The sequence below is a fragment of the Ochotona curzoniae genome, unplaced genomic scaffold (assembly GCF_017591425.1).
Source record: "Ochotona curzoniae isolate NIBS_2020 unplaced genomic scaffold, NIBS_Ocur_1.0 scaffold_3208, whole genome shotgun sequence".
Classification (NCBI taxonomy): domain Eukaryota; kingdom Metazoa; phylum Chordata; class Mammalia; order Lagomorpha; family Ochotonidae; genus Ochotona; species Ochotona curzoniae.
In genome coordinates this window covers 2,893,063-2,918,078 of record NW_024467106.1, presented here as the reverse complement: position 1 = coordinate 2,918,078, position 25,016 = coordinate 2,893,063, and the positions used below count along the sequence as shown (strand labels likewise).

Here is a 25,016-nt window from a genome sequence, read left to right as displayed (position 1 = left end):
ACTTGTGACAGCTTCCTATAACTGCTGCTTGTACCCAAATATCTCTGAGGCAGCCACACAAAACAACAGATGCTATTCTAAAGTACAGCTGTGCTAAAAAAAAAAAAAATGCAGGTGCCATCAGAGACCTCAGTCTGCACCTGTTGAGAGAGAAACGCCCTCAGCTACAACTATTCAGGATTGTTCTCCCACGTTCTCTAACCTAGCCAGGAATCCCTTACAAGCGAGACACACATGTCTTAATTATTTGCTGCAGAAACTTAAGGCAGCTGTTTCCTAAATTGGCACCACAAAAACACCTGTAACCGTCATCCCCGTCAGCATCTCACACAGTATCAGGTGCAGCAGAGGCCACAGGGAAAGGCCTGGCCCTTCACAAAGCAGGGTACCCGCACTCCACCTTTCTGTGTCAAGGCACTACACGTAACAAATGTGAAGTAATAATTTTCTAAATGCAAATACAATAAAATGCAACATAAAATGGAATTTTTCTTTGAGGCTTCAGGAAGGAACAGAGATATTTCAGTCTGTTAGTCTCATCAATTATTATTTGCCAAGATATTTCTCCACTAAATGCCTGTTAGTGGAGCTGCTTCTCAATTCACTTGGTCACCCTGACATGACATGTTGGTTGGTATCTTGTCCACCCAATTCCATCACGTGGGAAGGAAAGAATCCATGCCACACCGATTACACGTGTGTGTACAGGAGAAAATACACCCTCCAAAGAGACACCGAGCTCATCAGAGAGAAAGAAAAGGAATGCCCTGTGTGTGTCACCCCTAACAGGCATCTCTGGGAACACAGACGCGGGAAACTCTAGCAGGAACAACCTACAAACCCTGATCAGTAGAAAGGGCATCCCTGTGGCACCTGATTTAACAAAGGAATGCACAGGTTCCCGGGAAAGCCTACCTCCTCCTCCGAGCTTCCTTCTGCCCCTTGCTGAGACTGCCCAGGCACTCCAGGATATTCTCTCAGGACAGCCCACTGTCTCTGCAGCTCACAGGGAGCTGCAGGCCGCGAATCAGTGACTACCGCAGCCATGGCCACCGACAGCCCCACTTGACAAAGGAGGAACCCTGAATGGCACGCCCCGAAGGCATGTGTGCAGTGGATGGAGGGCGGCCCAAGCCAAGCAGCCTGTTGCAGAACCTGTTCACGCAGCCCACGCTTGCATGCTCTTTTCTGCACCGTGCGTGCTAAATCCTCAGCCTGACTGTAAATTTCTAAGAACAAGGGCTCTCAGTATGCCTCGAGTCTTACCTAAATCTGCTGGTGATAAATACGACAGTTTAACATCAGTTGGTATCCATGTTTTTTTTTTTTTAAAGAAATCCAAGGTTTTTTCCCCTTGCAAATGCTTACTTACCATGCTGAAATGTTATTACAAAAAATAGCAAACGAGGTATTGTGCACAGGCACACAGCACAGCCCGCAGCTGGGCTGTAGGCTGCAGAGGCTTCGTCCAGATCCCTGCAGGAAGCCCCCTGTAGGGAGGCCAGTCAGCACTGCCTTGTTGGTGTCACAGCTGCTGCCAAGCCACTTCCTGGGACTGACAGGACTCCTGAGCCTGAAAGCTGCCTGTCCTCATCCCACCTTAGCAGGAGAGATGCCTGCGGAGGAGGTCTGAAATCTGGCTTCCGAGGGAGTCCCCTCCCCAGTCCACAGACCCAGCTGATGGAATGGAATGGAGATAGGCATACTTGGCATTTGGCACAACCAAATGCAGGCAGGTCAGTACCACCACACTGATACCATCCTGGCTCTGCCCATCCACCCCACAGCCCAGGGGTATGGCCGAGGGACTGGTCCAACTGGCAAGAGCTGAAGGATGCAGGGGTGGTGGGCCCCCACCGATCCCTGTTTATTTCACCAGCCTGACTCCTACAGAAACCAGATAGATTACAGAAGCTTTCCGGCATGTTCTACCAGGTAGCCAACCCGATCACAGCCACTGTGCCACCGAGGCATCTGCTAGAGCACAGGGACATGCATGTTTTTTATCCCAACCAGAAAGAGGCTCCAAACAAGTTCATGTCCATAGGACAGACCTGGGCTAACCTTCTGCCCACTGTCACAATATATAACACCAAGAGGTGTCCAGTACCCTTCCTATGGCATGCCTATGGTTGTATGGGGGCACCGTGTATGGGCAACTTGGTGGAAAACAGCCCACATGTGGTTACAGATGGTTCGCCATGGCAAAAGCACATGGTAGGTGCACCACAGGCTCCATTGAGGGACAAGAGACAGCAGACAGTAGATGGGAGGCAGTGCCCAGTGGGCAGGCTTGCTACAGTGCCACGAGGCATCACCTCACATGGGCCGCAAGCTTGGTGGACAGGTAGGCCACTGGCATGGTGAGCGGTACAGTCAGAGTGTAGAGGGCCTCAAGGAATGACCATGAGGTCAGGAAGTGTGAGGCACAGCTGTGTGTCACACTCGGGCAGGAGGCATGAGGTACAGCTGTGTGTGTCACACAGGTAGGAGGCGTGAGGTACAACTGTGTGTGACACGCAGGTAGGAGGCGTGAGGTACAGCTGTGTGTGACACTCGGGCAGGAGATGTGAGGTACAGATGTGTGTGACACTCGGGCAGGAGGTGTGAGGTACAGCTGTGTGTGTCACACAGGTAGGAGGCGTGAGGTACAGCTGTGTGTGACACGCAGGTAGGAGGCGTAAGGTACAGCTGTGTGTGACACACAGGCAGGAGGCGTGAGGTACAGATGTGTGACACACAGGTAGGAGGCGTGAGGTACAGCTGTGTGTGACACGCAGGTAGGAGGCGTAAGGTACAGCTGTGTGTGACACACAGGCAGGAGGCGTGAGGTACAGATGTGTGACACACAGGTAGGAGGCGTGAGGTACAGCTGTGTGTGACACACAGGTAGGAGGCGTGAGGTACAGCTGTGTGTCACACTCGGGCAGGAGATGTGAGGTACAGCTGTGTGTGTCACACAGGTAGGAGGCGTGAGGTACAGCTGTGTGTGACACACAGGCAGGAGGCGTGAGGTACAGCTGTGTGTCACACTCGGGCAGGAGGCGTGAGGTACAGCTGTGTGTGACACACAGGCAGGAGGCGTGAGGTACAGCTGTGTGTCACACTCGGGCAGGAGATGTGAGGTACAGACCTGCGTGCCAAGAGAGCTGCTTTGAAGCTCACACTGTCACCTGGGAAACGGCTGAAGCATCAGGGAGACAAGATAAGCTGAAGAGCTGACACTACTCATCCTGTTAACAGCTCGTTGGAGCCATGGACGAAGAGGCCACAGTCACTGAGACGGGCCTGACAGCTCAGACTCACACGCAAGGAAGCGGATATGGCCACCGAGGCCAATACCCATGCTGGCAACACGGAGCAAGAGTGGCAGGCTTAAGGAGCTCCTCCACCAGCAGACGGGCTGCCCAGCGGCAGTCACTCCTCTCCTCTGCCCTGGCAGGCAACGCGCTGTTCTCCCAGGATCAGCACGCCTTCCAGCCACAGCGAGTCTGACGGAGCAGCAAATTCAAGGGCTTCCTGAGACTTTAGGCATCAGCATAGGATCCCACACAGTATCATAGCAAACTAAAGAAGCCACTTGGCACAGAGACCCACAGGGACACCCCACTCCAGCCCAGCACTTATGCTGCAGCCTGCTGAGGGCAGAGTGTGGGATCAGCTAGGAGATGGGGCTCAGCATAGGGGAGCACCAGCTCCAGGACATGGTGCGTGCACCGAATCAGAGCTCTGCATTGTCCATACTCCTCAAGGGAAGAATCCCCGGGGCTGTGGGTGTAAGCGCTGTACCCCTACTTCCCATGCCCCATGGAGATCTCTGTAGAGTGAGAAATCTTGGTCCCTAAAGAAATACACTTGCTGCATCAAGAGTCCCACTAGTCAAAAAGATGACTCAGCATGGCGCAAGAAGACAGCTGCTGGTCCAATATGGTGGCAGAGAAGGGTATATGCAGAGGCTGGCCAATCCGCCTGGGCACCCCAGGGATGTCCTTGCTCACTAAAGTTTAAGTAGGGGATGGCACCCCCGATCGGAAAAGCACATGGTGATTAGGGGCTATCTGAGATGAAGCTTTGGGTCTTGCCCCTGGATGGGCCCTGGAGGCGGCAGGGGAAGCAGGGCCCAGGGTGGACACTAGAGCTGAGCTGCGGTGACCAGCAGTCAGGCCCCGGGACCAGCCCCCGTGGCAGGGGCTCTGGTGAAGCTCGCTTCCTCAGGCTCTGTCCCCACGCTCAGGGCACAGCAGAGCTGAGCCAGGCACGCACTGTAAGATGTGAAGAAGCACCCACAGTGAGTCTACTGACAATGTGGAGTCAGCACTGCACACAGGGAAGATTTAGAAGCCGCACCTTCACTGGACATATTCAGACCTTTGCTGCCGTTAGTCCCGACGTCATGCGGTGTAAGGACTTCATACACGGCATTTACGCTGTATAAGAGGTTACGCGTCATTAGAAGCGATTTAAGATGTGTAGGGGATGCGCAGGGTTATCAGTAACCACTACGCTGTTTTATTCAGGGAACTTGAAAGTCCTCTGGTTTGGGTACCAGCAGTTGTTCCGGACCCGATGACCTGTGGGCAATGAGGGACACCTGTAACTGAGTATCAGTTGGTATTCACTGCTGAAAACAGAAATTAGGCTTGTTTCTCCCCATAAATTGTATTTCATCACATTGACAAACTACAAACATAGGCTGAGACGTGTGGCTGCTGCAGTCCCCGTGCCAAGTCCAAATCCTAGTCCCCTCACTTCCCAGCTGGGAGACTGGGCAAGGCGCGAACCTCAAGGTCACGGTGTAAAGCTGTGGAGGGTGACAACACCTGTCAGAAGGACGTGAGGGTCCTGTGTGGCGGCTTTTCATTATTAACCAGCCCCATGCGCTTCCTCCCTCGCTACGCACTCCGCCCTGCTTGGAGATCTCTCATCTCATTCCTTTGAACTCTGTCTATAAACCTGGGCTCATTTGTAGAACAGAAATGTCTGTTCTTACTGCTAACAACGTATCGCTTCTGTCAAGGAGCAGAGCTCACAGGGCAGGGCTGGGGGGCCAGGAGAGCACAAAGGCCGACCCACCCCTCCCCCCGAAAAGCAGCAGCCATGGCAGGAGGCCTCCCTGGGGCCACCGGAATCAAGTGTGGCCCTCGGGAAAGATAGACGGTGGCACTTTAAACTAGGTCAAAAGCATCACCCAAGAACCAGAGAACAGCGCCTACACCCCAGGGATCACTGCCCACACCCCAGAGAACAATGTCTACACCCCAGGGAACACTGTCTACACCCCAGGGAACACTGTCCACACCCCAGGGATCACTGTCCACACCCCAGGGAACACTGTCTACACCCCAGGGAACACTGTCTACACCCCAGGGATCACTGCCCACACCCCAGAGAACAACGTCTACACCCCAGGGAACACTGTCCACACCCCAGGGATCACTGTCCACACCCCGGGGATCACTGTCTACACCCCAGGGAACACTGTCCACACCCCGGGGAACACTGTCCACACCCCAGGGAACACTGTCCACTCCCCAGGGATCACTGTCCACACCTCGGGGAACACTGTCCACACCCCAGGGAACACTGTCTACACCCCAGGGAACACTGTTTACACCCCAGGGAACACTGTCCACACCCCGGGGAACACTGTCCACACCCCGGGGAACACTGTCTACACCCCAGGGATCACTGTCTACACCCAAGGTTTTGCTCTCTCCTCTTGTCTCCCAGCGTGGGACAGGAAGGAAGAAAGTCAGCCAGGAGCTTAGAGAGGAACAGAGAGCACAGGGTCCCAGCCAGGCCTCTGCTCCCGAAGCTTCAGGAATCCCTTGGAGAAAGGCCCTCCAACTCCCTGCCCCCGCAGCTCCCTTAACTGAAATGAGAGCAAAAAGGGGGTGCCTCCTGGCTCTCCCGGCTCTCCCAGGGTTTCCAAGTGACTCTACACACTGTTCCTGCACAGCAGCCTGGGGTCCTCCGGAGGACAATGGCGCAGGCTGTCCAAACGTCCACCGAACCAACTGCATTGAATTAATTGGTCACAGGGGACCTTCAAATTCTAAATGCTCCTTTGTTTGGCAAAAAAAAAAAAAAAAAAAAAAAAAAATTTCAAAGGAGACAGCAGGTTAATCTGCAAACTGTCCTGGCAGGCCCACCCCTGCTGCGTGGAGCTGGGCCGTGCTGCTGCATTTGGTGGACAGGGTGGTTTCACAGACAGGAAGTGATTCTGAACAGAATCTACTTCACTCCAGTTGTATTTTTTCCCAAGGTGTCCAAATCCTGCAAAGAAAGGCGTGCTGCTGCTTCATTAGACAAGTTCAGGGGACAGGAGTCACGGCCATCAGGAGTCCAGCAGGGACAGGGCCTCCTGGAGCTGCCGTCCACGCCGGCGGGCTGACACAACAGATGCAACTCAACACTGGGCTATAGGATGCTCAGAGGACATTTTTTTTTAAAAAGATTTATTTATTTTTATTGGAAAGGCAGACATACAGAGAGGAGAAGAGACAGAGAGGAAGATCTTCCATCCGCTGGTTCACTCCCCAAGTGGGCACAATGGCTGGAGCTGAGCCAATCCGAAGCCAGCAGTCAGGAACTCTTCCAGGTCTGCCATGTAGGTGCAGGGCCCAAGCCTTTGGTCCTTCTCTGCTGCTTTCTCAGGCCACAAGCAGGGAGTTTGATGGGAAGTGGGGCCACAGGAATTAGAACTGGTGCTCATATGGGATCCCGGTGCATTCAAGGTGGGGACTAACTGCTACACTACTGCGCCAGGCCCCTAGAAGGGATTTTCTTTGCAGCACTGGGAGGCTTTGGGTTTCTTTTCTGGGAAAACAAAGTCCCCAAATCTAAGCATGAGTGGGCTGCTGTGGCTCCCACACACAGCCAGTCCCAGGGCCATCGCTGGCACAGCAGGTTATGCCACCACTGCCATGTGGGCATTCCATATGCGTGACAGTTCTCTTCTGGCTGCTCCACTGTGGACCCAACTCCCTGCTAACACACCCAGAAAAGGAGTGAGTACCTGGGCCTCTGCATCCATGCCAAGTACCTGTTAAGAGTCCAGGCCAGAGCTCCCCACCCGGACATTAGGGTGCGAGCTAGTCAACCCCCAGAAAATGACAAAGAGTCTTGCTGGTAATGCAAAAAGCAAACAGAGTTTATTGTGCCAGCATGCTGGGGTCAGATCGTACTTGGGGCACACAGGCCAGCCAAGCGGATCGGACCCCAACTTAACGTAAGGCTGGAGATTATATACCCTGTCTTGGCTGTAACATATATCAAAGTCAACTCAAAAGTAACAAATTTAGGTGCAAACAGTCTGTTCCATTCTCACACTCATTATTTATGTTCCCACACTTATTGTTTACATTCCCACACTTATTATTTACGGCTCATCCCATCCTGACACCCTTATCTTTATGGCTCCTCCAGTCCCTGGGGCCGGGGAACTGTGCCCCTGCCTTCCTGCACCCAGGTTAGATGGTAGATAAGTTCACAGAGAAACAAGGGAGACAGATTGATCACTGAAGTGGAGCTTTCCCACAGTGCAGGCGCCTTCTGACCTAGCGAAGTAGTGGCTTCTCACCCAAAAGGGCCTAACATCACCTAACACTAATATTCTTAACATTTTAACATACTAACATTATACCAATACTCTAACACACCCAGCAGAAGCTTCAGGATGCTGGTTTTGGCCTGGCCTGGCCCTGTCCACTGTGACCATCTGGGGAGTGAATCAGTGCATGGAATGGCGCTGTCTCTCTGTAGGCTTGTGTTTCAACTGAATAAACAAGTCTTTAAAAAAAAGTCCCTACAGTCAACAGTAAACTTGGAACTTGCTTTCCGAGCCCTAAAACACAGCAAACAAGGGAGCTGGGTGGGCATGAGCAGGTTCTGTGCGATCACCCACCAGGGAGGCCCAGCTGGCCACACCAGCCTCTTGTGGCAGGCCACTGAAACTTAACACTGGCATGCGCCTTGTCTGAAACCCAGCCCTGGCAAGGCCCCCTGCCGTGGACACGGAAGGGCAGAGGGTAAGATTCCCAGGGAACAGATGGACTGCCCCTGCATCCCCTGCACTCCGAGGGCCTCTTTCTGGCCCCCCAGCGTACCCTAAGCCTGGAATACTCAGCCCACTGCATTGTGGGATCAGATTTGATCATTAAAGTAGAGTATAAATCAGTACCTACATGGGTAAAGAATAGCAGAAGTCTGTATTTCAGTGGTTCGAAGACGAGGGCTCTCAGAAACAAGGAAACATCAGGACAAACTCAGACACTCATAGTCAGCAACACCAAGGCACCGACCCTTCACACTCCACACTTCAGCTCCCACACCTGCACGGCGAAGGCCGTGACCAGGCTAGGAAATGTCACACACCCCAGCAGCATGTGGAGTGTGTGCACTCCTGTGATATAGACCCTGGCCACTGCTTCCTCTGAATTCCCTCTAGTGGGAACTCCATGGATATGCACCAGTCACTATGATAATTTACCTAGCACAGACTCTAGAAGACATTTGCAAAGGCTTCAAAGGGATCTTTAAAAACTTACACTTTTCAACAGCAAGTTTCTCCTGTGAAAGGTCTCAGGCCTTCATGTGCACTTCACCAAAGATGACAAGACATACAGAGGGCCGTCGGCAGCACTGACCGCGACAGAAACGCCTCTGAAACCACAGCACTGCACTTTTCTCACCACACCAAGTGCTGGCGAGGACATGGAACGACGGGCTCTCCAACCCTCTTCCACTGGTAAGGAATCCAGAAATGAAACAACTGAAAAGCAGGCCAGCAAGTTCTTACAAAGTCGAAACCCGCAGGTGCCGTATAATCCAGAGGCTGTGATGCCAGGATTCACCAAAGAGTAGGAAGCATGCCTGTTCATGAGGAGCGGCAGGTGCATCACGCCCACACCGGCTCTCCCTGCAACAGCACAACAACCTGATATCCACCAATGGCTGGCTAAACAAACCATGGTGTGTAACTGGAAAACTACAGAGCAATGAAAAATGGTTCTCTGACATGGCAACAATATGAGCAAATCTCAAAATATTATACTGAGTAAAATATGATTCCATTACATAAACCTGCAGAAAACTCAAACTCCAATGACAGAAAACAGACCGGTGGGTGTCTGGGGAAGGGAGGGGGCCGAGAGACATGAGGACACTCGGGCTCTGCTAACTGAGCACCGAGTACGGTCAGTGAGTTGGGGACTGCGCAGGCACACAGTGCTGCAACGCACACACTTCAAACACCTGGAATTTACTGCATTTCTGCACCCCCCAATAAAGCTGTTAGAAAGCATGGCTGAAAGGAAAAAAGAATTCACAGCAGATAAGGCAATAAACTGAACTGTGTATCTCCAATTCGCCTAAGAATATTCAAGAGACCATAATAACAACGCAATATGCTTAGCTATAGATACTAGCTTTACTAGAAGGATTTGATTACTAATTAATGAAATACCATATTTCAAAAGGAAAAACAAATCCTCCTCAGATCATTTGTCTCTGTGGGTCTAAGGTCACAAGAGAAAACTGCTGCTCATGACCCTGGAGACGCTGCAGGAACCCGCAACTCAAGCAACAGGGAGGGGCTGTGCCACCTTCCAGGCTTAACCCCAGCAGCTCCCCATCTGAAGCCCTGGGCAAAGCTGGGCACCCACCCTCGGCGGTGCAAAGGACCTGACTTCTGCGGGCCCTCCCTCCCCCACCCAGAGCCTTCCAGCCCTGGAGCATTCCTTGCTCTCCTTCCAGAAAAGGGGCTACTCCGGGGGTCAGGGGCTCTCCGCTACAGCAGCAGGAGCGGGCAGGGCTGGCGGCAGCACTCCATCTAAAGCATCCCTCAGCTCCAGCATACAGCTGGGCACTGCCTTTCCCAACTCCTCACCCACCATCTGGCTGGTTGGTCCCCTCACCTGGCAGCTCCTGTAAGTCCACTAGGACCCAGATGTCAACCAGCCCAACTGGCCCTCCCTGGAGACAGCAGGTCCTGGGCTCAGAGCTCCCTCGGGCTGGCTGCACACGCCCACCATCCTCGCCGCCCTTTCCACACCAGAGGACCAGTGTGGAGTTCCCCGGCTAACAGTCCCGTGGTGTCTGACAAGGGATGTCTACATCAGCACTACTCGCCCCAGGCTGGCTGGCAGCCCTAAAGGGCAGAGTCGGAGACAGAGTCGGAGACCAGAGCGATCCCTTGCATCCGCTGGCTCACTCCCCACGCAGTGGTCAGGGCTGCCCAGGCTGAACCTGGCAGCCTGGGACTTGATCTGTCTCCAAAGTGGGCTGCAGGGCGACAGACTTGGGCCATTTTTGGCTGCTTTCTCAGGCGCATGACTGGGGAGCTGGGTCGGAAGCGACAGCAAGGACTCCAACCAGCACTACACTGGGATGTGGTGTCCCAGGCAGCAGTATAACATGAAATGCCACAACACCGCGGGCCCTCCTGGAAGGCTGAGGCCGAAGGCAAGGCCACTTCCCACTCCTGCTGTGCCTGTGTCACTGAGGCCACTGTGCCTCAAGGAGCTTACAGAATCTTCCGCACAGGCGAACAGCTCAGGCTTCAGACCACCTGCGACCCCGAGGCAGGCGGCTCGGCTATGGTAAGGGGCCAAAACAGAGAGAGACAAAGCGGCATCAAGAAACACCACGGTTACTTTCTGTTCCAGGGAAAGAACAGGAAGATTAGAAAACAGTTTCACTTACAACTGGGGTTTGAAACAGCAACAATCCCGAGGCTCTCTTTGTTATGCAAAAAGGGAGGTTTACTTTTTCCTTTAAAAAAAAAAAAAAAAAACCAGAATCCAGCTCCTTCCTGAGGAGAGGCTGCACAGCCTCTGGCTCCTTTTCCTCCTTTGCCCGAGCGATGGCCGGGGTGATGTAACCACCAGCCCAGACAGCTGTCTTCCTGGATAAAATCACCTTGTGAAGGGAAAATGCAATGAAATATCATTTTAAACTGATTCTGCAGGCTGCCACGTTCCACTCAGTGCTTAATGGCCACGTTCTTTATTACAGCTTTCTATTTTATGCAATCCATCTCTGATTCTATCTGTGGGAGACCCCGACGGGACAGGGAGGCCAGGACGGGGACTAGACGGCCAGGGCCGCGGTGACGCCAACGCCGCTTCCAACCTCGCTCTACAGTTCCTGGCAGACCTGAGCCACTGCAGTGTCACCCCCTTCCCTGCGCGCCTGAGGGCCTGGCTCTTCACCACAGGCCGTGCTTCACAGCCAGGGTTGTTTTTTTTTTTTCTTTTAAGCATTTTATCATGAACAACTTCAGTTATGCTCCCTCCCTCCACACGCTCTCGCTCTCTCTGCCTCAGCAATCACAGCACAGCGCAGTAGGGCCTCAGATCTGCCAGCTCCACGTCTGTGCTCACTGGGTCGTTGCTTCAGTCACCGGGCCCCCCGCCGACATGCAGAAGTGGCAATGCTGGCAACCCGGAGAGGCCACGCAGTCAGGGCAGTGGAACAATGTCAGCTACGGTTACAATGATCAGTGTTAAGCAGAAGCTACCAAGGGCCAGCACCATGGCACAGTGGAATAATCCTCCACTTGCAAGCAGCAGCTCCCCATATGGGTGCTGGTTTGAGTCCCCACTGCTCCAAATATGATCCACTTCCCTGCTGATGTGCCTGGGAAAGCAGTGGAAGACAGCACAAGTCCTTGGGCCCTGCTCCCACATGCGAGGCCTGGAAGAGCTCCTGGCTTTAAGCTCAGTTCCGGTTATTGCAGCCGTTTGTCGCAAGACCCAGCGGCCGGGAGGTCACTCTCTGGCTTTTCTTCTCTTTCCGTGAATTAACCTCTCAAATAATAAATAAATAAATAAATCTTTAAAAAGTGAAAAGGAGGGCCTGGTGCAGTTGCCTAGCAGCTAAAGTCCTCACCTTGCATGCGCCAGGATCCCATATGGGCGCCAGTTTGTGTCCTGGGTGTTTCACTCCCCATCCAGCTCCCTGCTTGTGGCCTGGGAAAGCAGCAGAGGACGGTCCAAAGCTTTGGGACCCTGCACCCACGTGGGAGACACAGAAGAAGCTCCTGGCTCCTGGCTTCAGATTAGCACAGCCCTGGCTATTACAGCCGCTTGAGGAGTGAATCAGCAGACAGAAGATCTTCCTCTGTGTTTCTCCGCCTCTCTGTATATTTGACTTTTCAATAAAAAGAAAATAGATCTTAAAAAAAAAATAAAAGCAAAAGGGAGGAAACTTAAGCTTGTGGAATCCTGGAGCGTAAGAAATGTGGCTAGTCTCGCTGTGACTCTGCTTCTCCTCTCACTGTGTCTGGCTCATCAGGGGTAGGCAGGTGTAGCAGACTTGGCACACACGAGCCCAGCGCTAGCAGGCTTCAGGCAGGTGAGGGGACTGCTCCACACGCAGGAGCAGGTGCACCGCTCTCCAGACCCACAGCACATCCTGTCACGTCATCCAAGGCTCCTGGGTCAGACATACACCTCCCCCAGGGATCACGTCATAAGCGCTCACAGTGGCACCAGGCCCACCAAGCCGGGCCCAGCCAGAGGGCCCAGGCAGCACGGTGAGGACGGGAGCGCGGGGCTGCCAGGGGTGTGGGCAGGGAGCAGGGCAGCCGGGCACCTTCCAGCCAGCCTGGGGCGAGCAGCTGAACGGAGCACACTTCTCTCTTGAGGGGGAAAAGTAGTTTTTACAACACAAATGCTAATGAGGCACAACGACATAGAGCATTTAAAACAAAATGTCCCTATATTTATTCTCCATAGACAGATTTTTACATTAATATTTATGAGGAATCCCTCGTTTATTCCGCCCAGATTTTTCTCCTGCCCAAAGAGAAAGGACACAAGATAAGTAACACGGACCATTATCTTTTCAAAAAGCAGAAAGGGCCATCTCATTCATCTGCATCCTGCCACCTGCTCCATCTTCCTCCCCACACCTCAGCCTCTGCTCACCAGCCCTGAGGCCCACTCAAACGGCTGTGGCAAGCACTGCCTGCCCAGCTTTGGGAGCCGACCCAGCCTGGCTTAGCAGGAGGGGCTGCCACAAGGGAGGGCAGAACCAGGGCCTCACTCCTCGCCTTTTCTACCTGTGCAAATGGCACTTGGTTCCCAAGAACTGGACACCCAGCATTCACATGTTCAATTCGTTTTGAGCCTTGAGCAGTACACACATGTCCTGAATTCCTGGCCTCTTCAGCCAGGGGCGCAGCGTGGAGTGGGAGCGGCGCTCACTGAGCCACCAGTGCTGAGTTAGGGCCAAGCAGGAAGGAGGTACGGCAGAATCTGGTCCTAGCGAGCAGCAGGCAAACCACCAGCCCAGGCAGCAAGGGCCAGGCCCAACAGGAAGCCCCAAGAGCACACAGAACAAAGCAAAGGAGCACTCTACACCCTGGGCCTTGGGGCACTCAGCCTGTCTTTTCAAGACAAATAATTGTGACAACAGGGCAGTGGGAGAACAGCTCAGAACAGGGTGGCAGTTAACCTCAACAACACGCAGGGCAAGGCGCTGGTGGTCCTAGTGCCCACAGGGACTCTGGGGGCACAGGTGACCACAAGGAGCCCTGGGGCACAGGGTTTGACCATGAAGGTTTTCTTTCTGTCCTGGCAAGACAGCCTGAGGGCACGCTGGTCCTCCCACCCCTCACCTGGAAGCAGCCAGGTATGCTGATTCCCAGCAAGATTTTGACTTTGGCTAAAACTGACAGCAAATTACTCTGTTGCCTAAACAGACGCACACGGTGAGTCACCACACAGACTGCTCTATGGGTCCCCACCCAACAGACCCCGTCACATTGCTGCAGCACTTGGGCATCCCTCACCACTCGTGCAGTCAGCTCTGCGGGCAGCGGGCGGAGCGGGCTCGGAGGCCGACGGCTCGCACATGGCTGCTGCTGCGCACGCCTGGCCTCTGTCAGTTATTGGAAATTGATCTCTCCTTATTAATGTGGTCCCACAATGGAGGCAAAGATTTCTTCATGTTCTAGAATGCAAACAGTGTTTTAATCTTTAATTATATTCTCCATTTCAGCTCTTCGGGAGAGTTGCAGCCACCTAGGCCCAGGATTACTTCTTTATTACACGGCCTCTCTGTGGTATTTAATGAATATTGTTACTTAATACTTGCCCGCAGGGGAATGACTGATTGAGTGAATTTCCACCCAAGTTTGGGTAACTTTTTCCAAAACTCCGGAAACAGAAGAGCTCCAAGGCTTTCTCTTTCCTGTGTGGACCATCAGCTCAGCTCTCCAGCTGAAGCCCCGGGTAAGTCAGGCTGGGTAACACAGAGCTCCGATGGTCAAGAACCCCTGCGGGGTGGGGTATGCTCGAGGGCCCGTGGTGATCACCAGTGGGCTCCAGCTTCACAAAGAGATGCCCACAACCACTCATCCCTGCATCTCCAAACTCAGTCCCCTGCAAGAGCCAGGCTCTCAGCAGCAAACAGAGCCCTGGCCGAGAAGCAAGGCCCCGGAAGGGCACGCACACAGACGGCCTCCGCACGAAGGGCTCTGTGAGGATGGCGCAGACCTGCAGTCTCACAGCCGAAGGGCTAAGGACAACGAGACAACTTCTTCAAGAAGCTCTCGCAGGTCTGTGGCAGGCCAGGCCTGAGGGTCATGGCCGGCCAGCTGCAGCAGAGGCCAGCTCAGCGCACCTCATTGTGGCATGCGCTTGCCTGGCTGCCTGCCGGAAGAGGCCACACCTGCATCCTCATCCAACAGAGGGGAGAAGCACAGGTCCCTCGGTACCCGGGCTACTGGTCAATCCGCTGGCCAGCCAGCCCCTGGGTGCTCTCGGTCCCAGCAGAGCGTGTCCGTCCTGCAGCGGAGTTCTCAGTGAGGGAGTCGGGGGAGCGAGGTGGCTTCCCCAGCGTGCTCGAGGGCCCCGCACAGCAAACGACCCTCACAGACCTGTCTCCCTTTCACAGTGTTAGAGGATCGGAGAGCTACGCATCACACCCTACAGGGGCTCAGTGGGGACCTGAGCCTTCAAGAACAACCACAGCCAGAGCCAACTGCCTCGTGAAAACAAGCGTGTCAGCAAACCGCCTGTGTCCTTGCCACAGCCAGGCACAGCCAGCGGTTCTGTGCCAGGAGCCTCAGAGTCACCCAGTGACCAACAGCAGCTAAGGGTAACGCAGCATGGCAGCAGAGGGCAGAAGACCCAGGCACTAACCCTAAGCTCGTCCCCCCTCACCCTAAGACCTGGAGGAAGGCAACTCACTGCTGAGGCGACACAGCCTTTGCCCTTCACAGGCGGCGGGGACCAGGCGGAGCAGCGCCCCTTGCCCGAGGCCTGGCCAGGCGCTGGAGGACCACGGCTGGCACCAGGATTCGGCCCACGCTGCTCTGACACCCCATCTCTGCTCTCAGCCTCCTGCCAGCCAAGCTTCCTGTTGAGCTCCAGCTCCACAGCACGGTGCATAGCAGCAGGCACCCGGGGCCTGCAGCACCAAGAGGCAAGTGCGGCTTCCAGGCTTGGGCCTCCTTCCTTTGGGCAATGCTTCTTCTTACAGGCAAATGGCAACTTCCAGAAACTTTTGACACTTCCTCCTTCAAAAAGACTCTCCCCTGAAAGTCAGTCATACTTAGTGACTCATTTCTAAAGGACAAAACGGAGTCATAAAACCAACCTCGCAGCTCTCACTCTCAGCTGCCTGGCCCTCAGGAAGCCATGGGCCACACCACAAGGACACTGAAGCAGTGTGGAGTGGAAACAACAGTCCGCCTGCCAGCTCAGAGTGCCACTTAGGAAGCGCAATTCTTTGTTAGAGAGACAGAGAGGAAGAGGCCTGGCCCGTTCCCCCAATGTCTGATGTGATGGCAGCGACTCAGCCAGAACTTGGCCAGGTCAAAGCCAACAGCTGAGAACTCAGCCCCTGGCTCCTCCTGCACGCACGTGGCAGGGACCCCACAGCTGGTGTCTGGAGCAGGAGCCAGCCCCTCCCACTGAGGGGCTAACTGCTTGCCATGGGGGGAAGGCATTTAACCCCAGCTGGTGTGGCCCTCAGACCACAAGCTGTGGGAGACACGGAGCCAAGACCCCCAGACAAGCTCCCCCGAGGCCGGGTTCACAGGCCTGTGAGACCCCCCTGAGCATGAGGGCAGCCACAGTCTCCCTCAGAGCTGCCTTGGAGGACCAGGGTGCCGCATGGGGACATCTCAGGACTCTCCTTAGACAGTTAATTTATGGTGAAAAGTATTCCAGAGTCTTACAGGGAACAGAACCACAGCAGAGCTATTACTATGCAAATACAAATACTAAATTCCAGATCAAATTACATCAATTTAAATTTTGCAACCTCGTTCATAAAGATGTTGGGGCACAACACAGAACAAGGCTAAGAGTCCTTTTTGGAGACTTTTGTTCTGGAACTTATCTATTGCATATGCATAGGGAAAAGTCCAAGGCAGACTCTATCCAAGTCCAAATCATCAGTGTAACCTTCTTGCCCGAGTCTTTATTTTTAACTCTATATTAAGCATAAATGTCTAGTGTTCTACTGTGTAACTTCTGGATAACTTGTAGTAACCTGGTGGGGCTGGCAGCCATGCCACGCTTCCCAGAGCGGCGCACAGTAGGTTAGAAAAAAGTGTGACGGTGTGGCCCGGCTACCCTCCGTAGGAACTCTGGGACGAGGTACGTCCAGGAAGCCACCCCCACATAAAAGGGCGAAGATCAGAACCCGGGAAGCAGCCCTGAGTATAGGAAATCATTTCACTGCTGCATCCTAAGGACATGGTAACCACTCTTCTCTTTGAAACTAAGTATTCTGAGTGATTTATTATAAATTTATAATGACAGCTGCGAACACCTCTCTTTTCTTTTTTGCTTTGGCATCACAACAGTCTCTTGATTGCCTGGGTGCTTAAAATAGTTCCTGAGTGTCCTCATAATAGCACGTCACCTGTAAACAGGTTTCAAGCCAATGCAAATTAACAAATGTTGAACAGATGGACCCAGAGCTGACTTTTGTCAAGAGAGACTTAGCAACAAACACTTTTTGGCTCCAGTCTTAAGGGACCATTAGAAACCCTTTCACTTCTCGCCAAACACATTGCCTCAGTAGATGATCCACACAGAGAAAATGACAAGTTACAAGGCCCATTAGACTCAGAGAGCTGAATGTTGAGGTTGCCGAATCAGAGTCAACACACACAGACAGAGGAGATGCCAGCACGGGGCCCTGGATCATGGAGGCCATGCAGCTGGCTTCCTGGTGAGAAGGGCACACAGCACAGAAAGACCACCTGCGGGGGCTGGGAAGGGCAGGTACTCCTCTCTTATCAGGAAGCAGAAGGCCTGGAACCTTCCTCCTGCCACCCCGGCCGCTGGCCCAGGAGCGTCCACTGGCTGCAGGCAGAGCCCCAGGGGAAGTTCTCCCACGGCCTCTCCAGCTCTCCTGGGCCCTTTCTCCTCCTCAGTCCCAGTCTGTACTTCCACATCACCTCTTTGCAGAGGCCCTCACTGACCAACTGATTGAAGCAGTTTCCCCAACGCCCATGCCTTTCCCCCACGCCCCTTACTAAACGAAAAGTTCCAGGAGCTGGGACAGTGTCTGTGTTGCCCCTTAATCTGTGCCCAGGGCCTAGGACAGGGCCTGGCACACAGCAGGCACATTAGCATTGTGGGCAGAGGCAGACACCTGACTCTCCTGGGAGATACTCCTTTGAACTAGAAACGGAAAAATGCCAACTGAGACAGGATGCGAAGCAGGGAGACGAAAGAGGACAGGGCAGCGGGGGGCAAGGCGAGCCAAGCCCGAGCCCAGCCTTAGGAAAGGGCAGCCCTGGGACTGATGGAGAAGCTGATACAGAAGATGACAGCAGAATGCTCCTGTTTGTATAAAGGTCCAGGACAAGAAAAGTAGCCGCTGAAAACCTCCCAATGCGGAGGAAGGAGAGGACAGGGTCTTGGGCAACTCATGTATGAACACACATGAAGAAATCATGTCACCAGGCATCCCATAAGTCTCAGTGCACTGTCACCCTCTCCCTGGGAGAGAGGCAAGCACACATGCTGCCATTCAAAGACAGAAGAGCCGAGCCTGTTCGCCCGGTTCCAGCCAGTTCTCCCAGGGCCCGCAGAGATGCTCTCCACCACTCCGGGCTGTGACAGGGAACCGAAGCGGTGAGGGCCGCAGACACCTGCACACAGGATGTGCAGAAGCTGAGCAGTGGTCCACGCAGAGGCTCCCACAGCTCTCCACAAATTAAACTACCATCCTACTCTGTTTCAAGGCCTAACAAACACTTTCTTAAAAAAAAAAAAAAAAAGTTTAGGGACTGGTGCTGCAGCAGCAAGTTAAGCTGCTAGCTGCAATGCTGGCATCCCACACAGATGCTAGTTCAAGTTCTCGTGGATCCAACTCTGAACCAGGTTCCTGCTAAGGCCCAGGGAGAGCAGCAGCAGATGACTCAACTTCTCGGCCCACTGCACCCACACGAGAGATCTGGGTGGAGTTCTAGGCTCTTGGCTGCGGTCTGACCCGGTCCTGGCCCTTGCAGCCAGTAGGGAATGAACCAGCAGAGCCAAGACCTCTCTCTCACTCGTTCTCACCCTGTCTCTCTGTGTAACTCTTTCAGATAAACAAATGTTAACACAAATTGGAAAAAAAAAATACTCCACTATCCAAAAGCAAACACAAAAGAGAGTTCCCTCGGACACAGTGCTCTCCGAGCTGTGACTCACTGTGGCGGCAGGACCAGAGTCGTGGGCTGGGCCTTGGGCCGACGCTTGGCAGACACGCCCATCTGGTTGGCTGAGCGCTTCAAGGACTGCTGATTGAGAAGGCCAGAGGCCAGACCGGCGTGGTACTGCAGCTGTGGGCAGAGGGAGGATGAGAGAAAACAGTGTTAGTAAGGGCAGGGCAGGCCAGGCAGCCACCAACACACACAGCTTCAAATACAGCTACTTACACTCTGTGTCAGCAGAAGTATTTGCATGGAGGAAACCAAACTACACAAGAAGGATGAATCAAGTGTTATCACAGTGTTACACAACGATGAGCAGCAGGAGGCCAGCGTGACGCTCAACAGGGAACTGGGAGATCACTTAAAATATGGAAAGACCTCGGAACACCATTGCGTTTAATGCTTAAAAAGTTACTCCAGAAACAGAGGAACGCTTAAAAAGATGTTCTCTAAAACACTTACAATGATTCTCTAACTACTAGGATAGTTTGGTAACTTTTTCTTTAATTGTAAGTATTAAAAAATTATTTGAGAGGGAGACAGCACCTGTCTTGACCAGCCACGACCAGCAGGGCTGAGCTGGGGCTGCTGCTGGGAGCACAGACCAGGTCCCCCAGGCAGCAGCTCAGCAGGCCGACCCGCGGTCTGCACCAGGCCCTTGGATGCAGCGTGTGGGCAAGTCATGTCTCAGCTTTGGGATCAAAATCTTCTCTTCTTTTTTTTAATTTTTTTTTTTAATTGAAAAACCAGATACAAAGAGGAGGAGACACACAGAAGAATCTCTTCTGTCCATTGGTTCATTCCTGGCATGTGCAAGGCGAGGACTTTAGCGGCTACGCTACCACGCTGGGCCCTTCTCACTCTTCCTTAAATTTTTATTACTATTCATGTACTTTCTTGTAAATAGCTTCCAAGTCTGTAGCACTTGTTCCCTCTGAGATACGACTCAGGTTTCCTTCGAGATAAAATTCGTTTTGGAACTTCACTATTATCAGGTCTCATTTTATACCAAGAAACACATAACTTGAGGTCTATGACAGCAAACCATGACTGCAATCTGACCCAGCGCGCACGCGCGCGCGCGCGCGCACACACACACACACACACACACACACACACGCACTGCAAGCAGGCCCCCTCAGGCCCACTGGGCTACTGTCTTCAATGGACAACAAGCTCCTGGATGATCTGGCAATGTCTGTCAGTAGATTTGGGCTCCCTGAAGGGAGAGCATGGGAAGCCACCTTCTCTTCCACTTAGGGGCGATGGAGAACCCAACCAGGCAGAAGGCAGCACATTTCCAACAGGCTTCGAGCCAGCCTCCTGTCTTTATTCCTGGACAAACTGCTGAGCCGCGACGTTGCCGAGGACAGATCATTTGATTCTCTGTAGTGTTTCAACGTTCCTACCAGAGAAGAGAAATGCTGCTGCCTGCTTCTAGCCCAAACAAGACTTTAAAAAAAGACACCTTCCTGAGTTATAAGGTACATAACATAGAGAGAGGCTGAGAACACCTGGATGACTGGTGGCCAAGGTAAACAGCTGGTGGACTAAGACCTCAATCAGCACAGAAAATTCCTATCGCTACACAAAGTCCCTCGTGGCCACCGCCGGGATCTCATGACTTCACACACAACTCATCGCTCTCACCCGTTGTCAAGGAGGAGCTCTATCCAAGCTGACACATGACAATAATCCCCAGTATCCTTTCAAAACCCTGAGCTTTTGTATTTCAGATTACAAGAGCTGTCAACAACCTTTCTGTAACAAAGCAATCCTTGAAAGGTATCCCAATTGTGAACAGATGTAAATAAAACATTCAAGTGTGAAAATGCCAAGCTAAGAATTTGGATTGAAATTATTTCTAACATTCAATATGTTTCTCCCTCTCTCCTCAAATTAAGCGAGGTCTTTTAAACACATACTTAGAATTAACTAAGCATATAAACAGTAATTCATTCTGAAGCTCTGGCCCAGTTTGTGGCTCTTCCTGGGCCTGGACTTCCTTTGCCCAGCTGGCCACTCCAGTGAGCAACACGGCTAATACCGTGCTGAAAACGAAATGGCCTCCCCAGGAAGCCAGGGGCCTGCACCCGGAACGCAACGGCAACTGAGCCAACAGAACCAGCCTGCTCCCGCAAAGCGGCTGCCCAGGGGAAGGCACACTTGGACAGGCTCCGGCAGGCTTCGCCGGCTCGCGGTGGGAGCCTGGCAGCTGCCCAGTGTAACAGAAAGATCTATCACGTTCACAGTCAAAGTGGAGCACCTTTCGGGGCCGAGAAGGGAGGGGTAATGTGGCTCCAGCAGCTCATCTTAGACCAATGAATTTTCCTCAAATTTGGTTTTCTCCTACAGATTTCTTAAATGGGAAATCGATGGAAGCCAGGGACAGTACAAGTTTGAAAGACAATGTTTCAAAATGTCAGCTGCCTGGGTTTCGATCTTCCCCACTAGAATTTGCAATGAGTGCAATATGCATAGGGCTTTATGGAATTAAAGGGAAAGACAGCTTGGCAAGCCCCCTCCTGGCTCGTCTTGGTCTCTGTATCCTATTAGGGTCCATGCAAGCTCAGCCATTCCAGCCCTGCTGACGCTCAGAGTGGAGCAGTCCTGCTAACGATGCAGAGTGGCGGGCCGTTCTGCCCACCTGGCAGCATCGGGGTCATCTGCTCAGACAAACAACAACCAAAACACCCCAGGCAGCAGAAACGCATGTTAACTGCTGTCTGTCTTTTAAAGGGATCCTTTGAAAGCGCTACCATCTTGGACGCTGTCATAGCCAACGAGCCGGGAACTAGAGCGCATGTAGGCGGAAGGAGTCTTCCTCCCCCGCTCACCCGGAAGCTGGTGCGTAATGACGAGGTGACATCTGTTAATCATAGGTACAGATCCGTTTCCAGGAACACAGCTCCAACTGTCGGGATCTATAAGGGGCCCATTAAATATTAACAGAACCACCTTTATAATGGGAGAAAAGGTCAAAGTTAATGAAACTGACAGGCAGCTCCTGTTCAACTGGGTGTATACATTATTCAAGCATCAGCTACCCCACTCCATGAAACAGTTTAGATCTGAAAAGAGTCGTGGAAAACGTTCACTCAGCCAACAGGTCTAAAACGGCAGGAGGGAGTTCAGAGTGAATCCACAAATCAGCATTAAGAACATATCACTTCTCAAAATACTGCCCTAAGTTTCCAATGACAGGTTCTGCAATATTTTCTACAAAAGTATATTTCAATAAACATATTTCTCTCCAAATGTCTGTGGCATGGAAACAGCTCCATTTCAAAGAGCAACTTATCAATGTTCTAACCTGATTTTTCTACCCAAGACCATTTCTCCACTCGCCAGCAGGAGTAAAATGAAAGATGGAGAGAAATAAAACAGCCCATTATTTTAACTTCTCCATTTCACACCTGTGGGGATGGGCCGTTTCTGCGGCACATGGGGGAGGGCCTTGCTCATTGGCCGCCCTCCCAAGGAGCAGCCATTTGGAACTTGAGTGTTCCCTGGAGCGCTCAGTAACTATTTTGCTATCTATTAATTTCAACCTTTTATTTCCCACCAGTGATTTAGCGTTGTTCTACCAGTTCTCCACCCAAAACTTTCTACAAGTAATTTTTTCTCACCTGGGAAAGCCCCAGGAACCCAGAGGGGTGAGTCACACTCACTTAGATCGGGAAGGCCTCACCTGTTCTCTCAGGTGCGCTGGCACCCCGCCAGTGGGGTCCTGCGCTCCCCAGTCACGTGAGCTGCCTCCCCCACAAAGGCCTGGCAGTGTGCTGCAGGCCTGAGGCTCGGCAGGCGGCCCTGCGTGTTTTGGAAGCAGCTGGAGGAGTCATGGTTACAGCCTTTGCAGTGCGGACTTAACTGTCTCCCACGGATAGCTTCGGTCTACACAGAATTGGTTTTTAAAGGGTCCAACAGTTTGGATTTAAAAATAAGCAACATATACTGGAAGGAACTTGTAGGAAGAGAAATTATTCTGAATGCTTCCACCTGCTCCCAAACAGACAAAGGCAATGTTTTACAATGGAACAAAGTTTGGGAAGAAAATGGAAGTGAATCCGTCATGGCCACTGAGCCAATGCCCGTTAGGCCAGTGAGGTTGGATGAGGCCCACTGCTCAGCAGCCCCGTAGGACACGCTGCTGCAGCTGTGGGCCCTGGGCCACTTGCAGTGTCATTCCACCCACACCAGGTGACCTGAGTCCTGAGCTAACTTCAAAAATCTAAAAGGTGATACGCCAAATCAATTAATACAATTTTTTCTTCACTACAAAAAGGGGCTTCTTTAAGGATGCGGGGACAAAGAGTTTCCCTAATCCAAGGATTAGATTCACTGTATTTTTAAAAAGCGCTTTATATAATAATTATGTATCTAAGACAACGACAAGACATATTAGTATTTTCAGTAACTAAACCCTTTGGGTGAAGAGTGGGCTAGAACTCAGTTACAACTACATCAGCTGGCAGCCTCAGGACCCACGGGCAGAACGGCAGCCCCGGGACCCACGGGCAGAACGGCAGCCCCGGGACCCACGGGCAGGACGGCAGCCCCAGGACCCACAGGAAGGACGGCAGCCCCAGGACCCACACAGCTCCTGGCCACACAGCACATGGTACCCAGGAAAGGGAAGGAAGCCAGCCACTCAGGAGACTCCCCTGGAGGGTTCAGACACAGGCACAGCCCCCCTCCCCTGGCCTCCCCGCGCCTCCCCCACCCGTGTTCCCCACAATGCCCAGGGTAGCACACTGCATCAGGCGGTGCTGGTGAATCTGCAAGCCACAAGCCAAGGGAGAATGCTTTGGCCCGGCCTCTCAGGAAGGCAAACACCTGGCTTAGCAGGTGCTGGCTGTCAGGACTCAGCCACAAAGGTCAATTTCTTACTCCAACTGCCCTCCAGCCATACATCCAAGATCTCAGCTCTCCTGCAGCTGGAGCTCAGGAAAGGAACCCCAGGCTGTGCTGGGATAGAGGGGCCTTGGAGAGCCACCTCCGCCCTGCCCAGCCTAACTCAGCAAGGAGGGCAGCCCCAGCCTTACACACACACGAGGAGGGAGGTGGGTCACACGGACATCTGTTTCTGTGCTGATGAGGGAGGCACATCTTTGACATTTGTTCCCTGTGCTGTGTCTGGGTGGGGGCGGAGACCAGGCTGAGGAAGGGGCCGGCGCTCAGCATCCCTGCTGCCCCCACCCCCCCCGACTCCAGCCATTCCTGCGGTGGGGAGACCTTCACCCCTCATTTGTTTTAAGGGTTAAATACTCACTTTAAAGAAAGTTTAAAACTACAGAAACTTCAAAAAACCCCTGAATCTTGCACTTGTTGGCAACATGGCGCCACCCCCAGCTATTCACTGCTCTCTCACGGGGCAGCTGTGGGCCCATCTGGCACGCCTTACAAACCTACTGACCACGTCCCCGGGAGATCTCTGATACCCATAACGACACCAGGCAGGGACGTCAAGGCCTCTTGCCGCTCAGAACACTGACCCTCTGGTGGCGTGAGGGCGCTGCATGTCCGCTGAGGTGCCACTGAGCGCACCAACACCCAAGGCCCCAGGACGCCGTGCAGCTGGGACGTGCACCTGTGGCCTTGGGGTGGCTGTGGTGCTAATCTGAGATCCACTCGCAGCCACATGTCTCCAGCCCATTAAGCTCCCAAGCAGAACCAAGATGAGGGTGAACCTAGAAACACTTTGTCACCACTTTAAGCTGTGAAGACCTATGCCCCTCATTATCGTAATACGTTTTGTTTCCAGCTAATGAGAAGGAATCATGCATCATACTAGCGCTCTGGTTCTTCCTTTGAGCATAACTCTGAGCAAACAACAGGCGAGTTCTCCTGCTATTATCCGTGCCAAGGAAAACAACCACATAAAAATACCGTAAATCTAACTGTTTTCCTGGGGCTTTAATCTAAATATCAGATAATGATATTAGCTTCTCTCCTCCTTTTATCTCCTAATGCTTTTTTTTTCAAATAGCCAATAGTTTGAAAAAAAAAAAACAGCCCTTAGATTTGAGCTTTTATGGTAAATAATCTTTTTACTTGGTCAAAACAGCATCAATAAATCAGAAGAAGGAAGCCTCCAATTTATTTGCTATTTGGTCTCCACGGGGTGCCACATTTGTGGCCCTTCAACGACAGTGAGCGCAGGACACCAAATCAGGGCCAGGCGTGCTGTCCCGCTGAGCAGCGTGAGCGTTCCTTTTTGTCCTACTTATTAATCCCCACAAACTTCCAAGCTGCCACTGTAGTGGGCCAGGAGGCCAGGCGGCAGCCTCTGTCCTTTTCAACACCTGTAATGGTCAGGGCCGCTCAGGACTGCTCCCCTGAACCT

The 25,016-nt window shown here is 52.7% G+C and overlaps 1 protein-coding gene across 2 annotated transcripts in view; it reads right to left on the bottom strand.

Moving 5' to 3' along the window:
• MED27 (mediator complex subunit 27) overlaps positions 1-25,016 on the bottom strand; it is a 167,068-nt gene that overhangs the window by 89,070 nt on the left and 52,982 nt on the right. For both annotated transcript variants that reach the window (XM_040963762.1, XM_040963763.1), the window contains exon 3: positions 18,669-18,799. In XM_040963762.1, the coding sequence (XP_040819696.1) occupies positions 18,669-18,799 (131 nt within the window). The remainder of the gene's footprint in view (positions 1-18,668; positions 18,800-25,016) is intronic.